The 11,025-nt window shown below is 41.4% G+C and overlaps 1 protein-coding gene across 3 annotated transcripts in view; it reads right to left on the bottom strand.

Moving 5' to 3' along the window:
* The window catches only part of si:ch73-375g18.1, a 64,336-nt gene that overhangs the window by 30,523 nt on the left and 22,788 nt on the right, over window positions 1-11,025 (bottom strand). For all 3 annotated transcript variants that reach the window (XR_012398824.1, XR_012398825.1, XM_073939441.1), the window contains exons 7-13: window positions 10,221-10,332; window positions 9,940-10,017; window positions 7,079-7,144; window positions 6,501-6,579; window positions 5,903-5,981; window positions 3,985-4,133; window positions 1,087-1,289 (exon numbers count right to left, since the gene is read on the bottom strand). Coding sequence is in view for 1 of the 3 variants with exons in the window: in XM_073939441.1 (XP_073795542.1) it covers window positions 1,087-1,289; window positions 3,985-4,133; window positions 5,903-5,981; window positions 6,501-6,579; window positions 7,079-7,144; window positions 9,940-10,017; window positions 10,221-10,332 (766 nt within the window). In the remaining 2 variants the exon portion in view is untranslated. The remainder of the gene's footprint in view (window positions 1-1,086; window positions 1,290-3,984; window positions 4,134-5,902; window positions 5,982-6,500; window positions 6,580-7,078; window positions 7,145-9,939; window positions 10,018-10,220; window positions 10,333-11,025) is intronic.

Below are 11,025 nucleotides of genomic sequence, written 5' to 3'. Positions count from 1 at the left end.
GTGGGCGCAAATGCCTTGTTGATGAGGCCAGAGGTCAGAGGAGAATGGCCAGACTGGTTCCAGCTGATAGAAAGGCAACAGTAACTCAAATAAGCACTCGTTACAACCGAGCTCTGCAGAAGAGCATCTCTGAACACACAACACGGCCAACCTTGAGGCGGATGGGCTACAGCAGCAGAAGACCACACCGGGTGCCGCTCCTGTCAGCTAAGAACAGGAAACTGAGGCTACAATTCACACAGACTCACCAAAACTGGACAATAGAAGATTGGAGAAACGTTGCTGCTCTGATGAGTCTCCATTTCTGCTGACACATTCAGATGGTCAGGTCAGAATTTGGACTCAACAACATGAAAGCATGGATCATCCTGCCTTGTATCAGCGGTTCAGGCTGTTGGTGGTGGTGTAATGGTGTGGGGGAGATTTTCTTGGCACACTTTGGGCTCATTAGTACCAATTGAGCATCAACGCCACAGCCCACCTGAGTATTGCTGCTGACCATGTCCATCCCTTTATGAGCACAGTGTCTCCATCTTCTGATGGTTACTTCCAGCAGGATAACGCAGCATGTCATAGAGCGTGAATCATCTCAGACTGGTTTCTTGAACATGACGATGAGTTCACTGTACTCAAATGGCCTCCACAGTCACCAGAGCTCAATCCAATAGAGCAGCTTTGGGATGTGGTGGAACGGGAGATTGGCATCATGGATGTGCAGCCGACAAATCTGCAGCAACTGTGTGATGCTATCATGTCAATATGGAGCAAAAAATCTCTTAGGAATATTTCCAGTAACTTGTTAAATCTGACATGAAGGATTAAGGCAGTTCTGAAGACAAAAGTGGTCCAACCTGGTACTAGTAAGTTGTACCTAATAAAGTGGCCAGTGAGTGTAAATAATTGTATAACTTAGACATAGAATAAATAAAAAAATAAAAAAAGTGATTTTTATAAACAGGATATAAAACGGTAAACCAGTGAATAAACTATGAAGTGATATTTGTGAAAAAGTCAGAATAGATCAGAACATGATTATGAGGTTAAGGATAAGTTAATGCTCCGCCCACAATCATAACTCCACCCTACCTTCAGTCTCTCCGCTGCCTCCTCATTGGTGATCATCTCTCCCTGAAACTCCTCTAATTGGCTGTGGTCATCCAGAGGGGCGGGGTCACTCTCAGGGGCGGGGCCTTCTCCTGGGATAGGAGCAGAGGTAGGCGGAGCCCCATTGGAGGCGGATTCAGCAGGCATGAGAGTGACGCCAACACTGTTATTATTAACTTCAGCAGCTAAAAGACAAACAGACACACTTTTTGAACAATCGGTAGGATGCAGTTTAATAGAGTGCAGTATGATTCAGGATGGGTCCTTGTGTTTCCACTACTAATATTTTAACTTTACTCTGGTGGCAAAAAGAGAGCCATAAACAACAGTAAAGGACATACAAAAGATCCTAGTTTAGCCTCTGAGTAAAGTAAGGATTTACAAATACAATAGCTTCTGTAATAAGGCCGTTTTTCTCAGGAATTGTACTTTACTAAATAGTTTAAATTTGGGCTGGGTGATTAAAAATTGGTATTGGTATTTACTGACTGCACCAGAGTCAATATCGATAAAAAAAAGGTTTGGTATGTAGTTTCGGTATGAAGGCTATAGTTTTATTAAAAAGTGGGTGCTGAGCATGAGCAGAAGGAATGCCAATAAGCTTAGGGTGTAAATTTGTCATTTCCAATGGAGACTTGAACGATGCGCACATGGTGTGCAAGTGGCATACATAAGAGGTACACGTAGATGAAAAACATCAGAATTTTTCTGAATGCCGCAAGCACACTAGGATTTATGCAAGTAGAACTAAACAATCTGCTTCACACTTTGTATGGAATAAAAGATATATACAGTAGATATCGCATAGGGACACTGAGCATTCGTCAATAGCGCCGCCACATTGGTACAGGGCTCCCAGGACAAATGTCATTCAACCGCACTAGTCAAGACAGTGTTATTACGTGAAGATGCGGGACTTTAGCGCTGTCTACGGCTGTAGTAACGAGCAAACAAAGAAAACAAAGCACAAAGGCAGAACATTTCATAGGTAAGATTATGTTTTTTACGTTTTTGTATGTTCTAAACTTTTGTGTTAATCAGGTAACGTTATTGATGATAATACAGTCACTGCATTCACCATAAGGCAGAGCAGCTCCATCTTGCACTAAACACTCGGCTTATGCTAGTTTTGTTGAATAAAATCAGCAAACAATGCAAAAGAAATATGACAACGAGATCTTGCGCAGCCAGAAACTTGTATTATTGTCGGCTAGTGAACGAGTCGTTCATAACGGAGATTCATTCACAAACGAATCGCTCCCTCCGTCAGTATGAGCAGTGAAAGCAGGAGAGGAGCTGTGTTTCAGGACATGATTAGATCAAATTTAACAGGGAGGGTGAATAGTACATTTCTGTACACACAAACACAAGCTTTCTGTCAGGAATGCCCGTGCGGTCACTGATCCATCAATGTAGAAAAGTGATGTCAAATTATAATTTTCGTAATTAAAAAAAAATACTAACATCCAGGAAAACTCCCGATCATAGATATATGTATATATGTGTATATCTCTGGCTTTGGATGGCCACAGTCCCCCACTGTACCTTGGTCCCGCATTCATTTCAAAGGAGCGCTACCCTGTTCCAAAATGGCGGCTCTATTGACGCATTCCGTCCAATAGACAACAATAGGCCAGGCGACATCTAATACATATATCTATGGTATGGAATAATCACATTTCAGTTATAACGGTAGACTAATTACCTCAGACAAACACAGCGCACCCAAACACTTTTACTTTTCTCTATAATTCAATTCAATTCAGCTTTATTTGTACAGCGCTTTTACAATGTAGATTGTGTCAAAGCAGCTTCACATAAATGGTCATAGTAACTGGATCAGGGTAGTTCAGTTTTCAGTGTTTAAGTTCAGTTCAGTTTAGCTCAGTTCAGTGTAGTTTAATCATTACTGACAGTCCAAACACTGAAGAGCAAATTCATTGATGAGTAGCTCTATCGATCCTTAATCATGCAACCCAGAGGCGACAGCGGAGAAGGAAAAAAACTTCACCGATAGGAGAGTGAAGAAAAAAAACCTTGAGAGAAACCAGACTCAGTTGGGCACGACCATTTTAATTTCATCGCTGGCCAAAAGTCTTGTGCAGAGCTGCAGTCTCAGCGGTGGAGGCTGAAAGCTGGAAGCTGTATCAGAGCTCAGGGCTCGAAATTGCGACTATTTGGTCACATATGCGGCCGAAATTGTATCTTTGCGACATCAATATATATTTGGTAGCATTTGTGCGAGTGCATAAAATCATTGTGTGCGACCAGTTTTTACTGCAAAATGTTTACAACATGCGTGGATTTGGGAGACATTCACACAGAATGATATATTAATTAACATATATTGTAAGATCTCAAAAGTTTAGTAACTTTCTACTGTGTTCATTCATTCATTTTCATTTGGCTTAGTCTGTATTTCAGAGGTCGCCACAGTGAAATGAACCACCAACTATTCCAGCATATGTTTTACACAGCGGATGCCCTTCCGGCTGGGAACACCCATACTGTACACACTCATTCACACACACTCATACACTACGGCCTATTCAGTTCATCAATTCCCCTACAGCACATGTGTTTGGACTCTGGGGGAAACTGGAGCACCCGAAGGAAACCCACGCCAACATGGAGAGAACATGCAAACTCCACACAGAAACACCAACTGACCCAGCTGGGACTCGAACCAGCGACCTTCTTGCTGTGAGGCGACATCTGAACTCAAATTACTGACGTATCAAATGTAACCATGTTTTTATTTGAGAATCGATATTAGAGCATAGAAATGTTGTATCGCAGGTATCAATACTTCAGTCTCGATCCGCACAACACTACTACTCAGTTGCTGGTTGGATTAATGTGCGATTATTGGAGCAGTACCTGGAGCGGTCATCAGTCGGCTCAGGCCCTGGGACAGCAGCAGATCTCGGAGGCGGTTCACTTCCTCCTTCAGCTCTCTGATCAGGCGAGCGTTCGGATCCTCGTTAATCACAGCATTACAGCGGATCTGCTTCGCTCGGTCAGCATATCTGAACACATGACAGGAGGCTCAGAGGAAACTCACACACTGCAAACATGATGGTCATACTGCATATCAGGTGGCCCTAACTACTCTGTACCTGCATTAAAAAATAAATACAGTGTGCTTACTGTGTTCATAATGTATTGCTGAACACTTGCGGTGCTCTTGATGTAGAATATGGGTTAGATTAAGTGGTATGGGTGGATTTATGGGTGGGTGTATCTAATCAAGCATAAGAACAAAATATGTATTTACACTATAGGTACATTGTAAATGATTATTTTCACAGCAATCCATACTGGAAACATACCAGCAAACAAGCTAATTCATACTGCAAACATGCTAGCAACATGCTAGTTTATGCTAGCAACATGCTAATTTATGCTAGAAACATGGTAGCATAATGCTAACTCTTACTAGAACCATGCTAATTTCTGCTTTCAACTGCCTAGCAACAACTCAAAATACCTTAGCAACCCTCTAGCAACACTTTAGCAACCGTCTAGCAACAACTCAGAACACCCTAGGAACCACCTGGCAACACCTTACCAACCACCTAGCAACACCTTAGCAACCACCCAGAACATCCTAGCAACCGTCTAGCAACACCTCAGCAACCACCTAGCAACACCTTAGTAACTGCCTAGCAACGCCTTAGCAACCGCTTAGCAACACCTTAGCAACCACCTAGCAACCACTCAGAACATCCTAGCAACCGTCCAGCAACACCTAAGCAACCACCTAGCAACACCTTAGCAACAACATAGCAACATCCTCGCAACTGCCTAGCAACGCATCATTAACCACCTAGCAATGCCTTAGCAACCACCTAGCAACTAATCAGAATACCTCAGCAACCACCTAGCATAGCTTAGCAACCACTCAGAACGTCCTAGCAACTGTCTAGCAACACCTTTGCAACCACCTAACAACACCTTAGCAACAACATAGCAACATCTTAGCAACTGCCTAACAGCACATCACAACCACCTAGCAATGCCTTAGCAACCGCCTAATAACTAATCAGAACACCTTAGCAACCACCTAGCACACCCTAGCAACTGCCTAGCAATGTCTTTGCAACCTCTTAGAAACCACTTAGAACACCCTAGCAACACCTTAGCAATTGCATGGCAACACCTAGGCAATGCCTTAGCAACCGCCTAGCAGCCACTCAGAACACCCTAGCAACTGCCTAGCAACCACTCAGAACACCTTGGCCACCGCCTAGCAACACCATAGCGAATACCCTTCCCAACCACCTAGCAACACCTTAACAACCAGTCAAAACACTCTAGCAACTGCCTAGCAACCACTCAGAACACCATAGCAACCACCTACCAACACCTTAGCAAGCACTCAAAACACCCTAGCAACGCCTTAGCAACCATTCAGAACCATCATCAACCACCTAGCAAGAAACATGCCAATCCATACTAGAAACATGCTCACCTACAGGTATATGTACGTATCTATGCCGACTGTTTCAAACTTCGTAAAACTACTTGAATTATTTAAACTTTTAAGCTACTTCAAACTTTCAAACGAGGCTTTGAATAAGATCCAAAAGTTGATCTTAAATGATCTGCTTCTAAAAGGGAGGATACAGGATCCCCCTGCCCCCCCACATTTGCTACGCCCCTGGATACACATTTTGTTTACCCCATTGGTAGATATTTGGCTTGTTTTAAGGAAAAGCTTGTTTTATTTTGACATGTATACTTCTTGACATAAGAATTTTTCGATATTTGAACAAGAGGCAAGATGGACATGTACCTGAGTGTGCTGAGCGTTTCCTCATAGTTAATATCTGCAGGACTGAGAGCAGCAATCATAGCGGTGCGGGAATTTCCACCTGAAACACACACACACACACACACACACACACACACACATATTTAACACAGCTGTCTGGATTACTTGACTCTGAATAGTCAGTCGTGACATTCCAAGGTATCTGAAGTAAGGGATAAAGTAGATTTAATGGACGTGTGTGTGTGTGTGTGTGAGAACGAGATAACGTGTAGTGTGTGTGTTCATGTGTGTGTCAGTGCTGTGTGTGTGTTTGAGAGAGAGAAAGAGACTGTAGTGTAGTGTGTGTGTATAAGTTCCAGTTGGAAGGGCATTCGCTGTGTAAAACATATGCTGGAATAGTTGGCGGTTCGTTCCGCTGTGGTGACTAAAGGGACTAAGCCGAAAAGAAAATGAATAAATGAATGTAGTGTGTTTGTATATGTGTGTGTTTGATTGAGAAAGAGAGAATGTGTGTGTGTTTGTGTGTGTCAGTGTGGTGTGAGTGTGTGCACGTTAAATCATTGTCTATGTGTGCGAGTTCGTGGAGTCTATGAGCGTGAAGTGTGTGTGTGTGTCTCACCCAGGTTCTCCTTCAGGATCCAGGTGAGCACAGAGTCTCTATAAGGGATGAACTCACTCTTCCTTCTCTTGCTGCTTTGCTGTTTGACACAAGTAAATATAAAGAATAAACACGTTTAACTGAACCATCGAGCACGGCTAATGGTTTATGCATTAGTGCAGGGGTGGCCAACCCTGTTCCTGGAGAGCCACCCCTGCAGATTTCAGTTGCTCCCCATATCAAACACACCTGAACCAATTAATTAGGACCTGAACACCACGTGATAATCACAGGCAGGTGTGTTTGATATGGGTTGCAACTGAAATCTGCAGGAAGGTGGCTCTCCAAGAACAGGGTTGGCCACCACTGCATTGGTGTAAAGCACAGGTGTCAAACTCAGTTCCAAAAGGGCCGCAGCTCTGCACAGTTTAGTTCCAACCCTAATTAAACACACCTGATCAAACTAATTGAGTCCTTCAGGCTTATTTAAAACCTACAGGTAAGTGTGTTGGAGCAGGGTTGGAACTAAACTGTGCAGGGCTTCGGCCCTCCAGGAATTGAGTTTGACACCCCTGGTGTAAAGTATCATGTTGTCTCACCATTTCAGCCAGAGCAGAGATGACCTTCCCCAGCGTGGTGAGGGACTTATTAATGTTGGCTCCTTCCTGGAGGACAGACAGAGTTTCTGTGAGTAACACTAGCTGTGTTTCCATCCAATGATGCAAATTAGATTCATGCGCTAAACTGTAATATTGCATAAATTTTTAGTGAATGAAGCAGCGATGAGAAACAGACGAGAACAGAATCATCACTTCCAGATAAACAGGAGCAGATATCAGTCAGAGAAGTGGAGTTTAGTGCATTGGGGGAAGCCACTGTGGTGTTTTTTCTTCTCTATTAATTGACAAAAAATGAAGATGAAGCACAATGAAAGCAGTGAATGCAGTGGCTTTTGAAGGTGTGAGACGCTCTTTGGGAGCGCAGTCAGATGCTCATGACAGTTCTGGAGGGAATAATAATACTGAAGCACTGTGATGACTGACTGACAGAGGGCTGAGGCCTTTTACAATCAGCACAACAACATTTCACATCTGCGACAATGGTATAGTTATAAACTGATTATCTTAACTGATTATAATTATAAGTTTATATATAAACTACCATCTTTTACTAAACTGTCACTGTTAAAGGTGTTATGTATGTATATATATATATATATATATATATATATATATATATATATATATATGTATGTATATGTATATATATGTGTATATATATGTATGTATGTGTGTGTGTGTGTGTGTGTGCGTGCGCGCGCGCGTGTGTGTGTGTGTGTGTGTATTTATATATCCACTTATGATATTTTTATTAATAGTTAATTTGTTCCTATTTGTTTCCTATTACTGTAGTATTAAATTACTACAGTATTGAATGTGGGAAATCATTAATTAATAGGTTATTAGAAAATTAAGCTAATAAACACTATTAAATCGCTTAAGTAAAATATTACTATAGTGTTACATTTGTTACATGTAAAAATATTTTTATTACATATAATGTATTATTGCCTATATTAACTTGCTACTATTTCCTTCATCATAGATTAATCCATTATATAAATAAAACCTGTCCAAATGAGATCATTCAGCAAGGCCAGCAAACGAGTATCTGCCATATTATTGTCAGATAATAATGACTGATCAGCTATAATGACTGATTAAAAACTGTTCACTCTATTATATTGAATGGTCGATCGGAAACAATGCTCCCCATTCGGCCGTCTCAATCGCAATATTTGTGAAATAAAGTAAACACTATTGTTTATTGTGTACAATATTTATTAATCATATATATCAAAATATATCGATGACGATGTCCAAAAAGACGTTATAACTTTAACATCTGTCGTAACCATATATGGTTTGCCTAGATTGTGTGTCCTAGATTGTGTGTGCCTAAAACGTGTGTGGTTCTGCGGGCCTGCAGCTGGATATTATTGAATCTCCGCCTCCGTTTTCAAATGTCTCCGTTTCCCTCATCCACACTGAGACGGAGCAGCAGTGTTTCAGAATGAAAATGGCCTCTCCAGCGTTTTCAAAACGCTCCGTTTTTGGCACTCGAGAACTCCGGCGTAGTGTGGACGGATGGCGTAACCGTAGCAAAACTTATGCGTTTTAAAGCGAAAACGCATTAGTGTAAACAGGACCTGAGAGAAAACTACATTACAGCATGCAGACTGATGAAGTACATGAGCAGATTTTACTTACACTACATGTATTTACAGCAGAGTTTATATGTATTTTTTAAATAAAAAATAAAAAGTTTATCTTACTAAGTTGTGCGTACATTTTTAATGCGCATTATTACCATTTCAAGAGTTCACCCTAAGATGACAATTAATTATAAAGCGTGTTTGGCATGCTGTCGCAGGAGAGAGCCCTGAGCTCATAAGATCCTCGAACCTGGGGCTCCCTCCTGTTTGCAAGGCGAGAGGGGAGTTTGAGCTCAGGTAGATCTGGAGAACTCCCCTGCTGTAGTAGCTAATGAACAGATAGTGATCGCTCTTAAGAGATAACTACTGACTAGGAACATGTCTATGGTGTTGATTTGGATTAGTCAATTAACTTAAGCTGCATGTTTTTGGGCGGTGGGAGGAAACTGGAGAACCCGGGGAAACCCATGTGAGCACAGGGAGAACGTGTAAACTCCACACAGAAACGTCAGCTGGCTTGGTAAGGACTAGAACCAGTGACGTTCTTGCTGTGAGGCAACCACTGGGCCACCGTGCCACCCATCTAGGAAAGGAGGAGGAGTAGGGGTGGAAGGGGGGATTCATCAAAATGAAGATGGCTGTGATATGGAGCTTAGAGTGTTTATAGTGGTTTAGGAATCGTCTGATTGGTGAATCATAAATTGAATAATGCGTGACCAGCCGCAAGCAATCATAAGCGCGAGATCCTCTCGAAATTAGTTTATAAGTAAACTTCACTTATGCACATCTTGTTAATTCCATTAAGCATTTATGTATGTGATGTTCCTAAATGCGCATACAAATAGGTGGATGCTTAGGCGATGGGATTAAAAATGCACAATATATTAGCGTTTACCTCTCTCAATATTTAATTAGTTTTGTCATACATATTAAAAGACAAATAAAAAGTTTGAAAAAATGTAATATTTCAGTAACACTTTATTTTGATGGTCCTTTTGAGTATCAGTAGACTGTCTGCTTAACATCTGCTGATACTGCTCCTTGAACAGACATTTAACTGACTATAAGAAACTCTGTAAGCACATGCAAACCCTAACCCCAACCTAACAGTCTACTTATAATCTAATGAGAATTAATTGGCATGTAGATGCAATGTAAATAAATTCAACAAACAGACCATCAAAGGAAAGTGTGACCAACATTTCACCCGAAATAGAACAATTCTCCATCACAGGTGAACTTTACCTTCAGTCTCAGGCCTTTGGCTCCTGATGAATCTGCCCGCTCACTTCCTGCCAGGTCCACCAGACTCACCTTACTCACCTGACACACACACAACAGCGGATATACTCACAGGTGCATCATCAAATATAGGAGATATGAATAAACAGTTCACACACACACACACACACGCACACGCACACACACACACACACACACACACACACACACACACACACACACACGAACACAGGCATAGACGTAGAGGCACACGTACACGTGCACGCACGCAGGCAGACACACACCTTCTCTGTGTCGAGGTTGGTCATCTGATCTCTGCGATGCTGAGTGAAGACGATAGTGAAGACGGCGTGTGATCGACTGCTCGTCTCGTTCATGTTGGTCGCTGCCACGGTTCTAATCAATCAATAAATCAATCAATCAATTGATAAATCGGTCAAATCGATTAGTCAATACAATTGATCAGTCAGACCATAAATCAGTCAAACTTATAAGTAAATTCATCAATAAGTTAAGTCAATAAATGAGTCAAACCAATCGATCAGCGTGTCCATCACTCAGGTAAATTAAAGAGACATTAAAATCAGTTAATCCGTCAAATCGGTCGATCAGTCAGTCCATCAATCAGACAAATCTATAAGTCAGCTAAATTGATGAATCAGTTCAATCATCAAACTCACGAATCAGTCAAATTCCTAAATCAGTCAGTCCATCGATCAGTCAAATCAAACTGATCAATCAGTCACCAATCAATGAAACTGATGAATCAGGCAAACCAACCCCTCTGTCAGACTGTAAATCATTTCAATTAAAGATTCAGTCAAATTGATTGATCAGTCAACAAAATAATCAGCCTCAGTCAAATCAATGAATCAATCTGATTTAAATCATGAATCAGTCTGAGTCACATCAATGAATCGGTCAAACTGAACACTCAGTCAGTCCATCAATCAACTAAATTGATGAAACTGATCAATTAATTGATCAGTCAGTCAATCAACAATTTAAACCAATGAATCATTCAAATTGATCGATCAGCAAGTTCAGCAATCAGTCAAATCAATGAATCAGTTAAATCGATGAATCATT

This window comes from Danio rerio, chromosome 23 (assembly GCF_049306965.1).
Source record: "Danio rerio strain Tuebingen ecotype United States chromosome 23, GRCz12tu, whole genome shotgun sequence".
Classification (NCBI taxonomy): domain Eukaryota; kingdom Metazoa; phylum Chordata; class Actinopteri; order Cypriniformes; family Danionidae; genus Danio; species Danio rerio.
The sequence above is the reverse complement of the archived record's forward strand: the minus strand, read 5'-3'. Positions and strand labels throughout refer to the sequence as shown.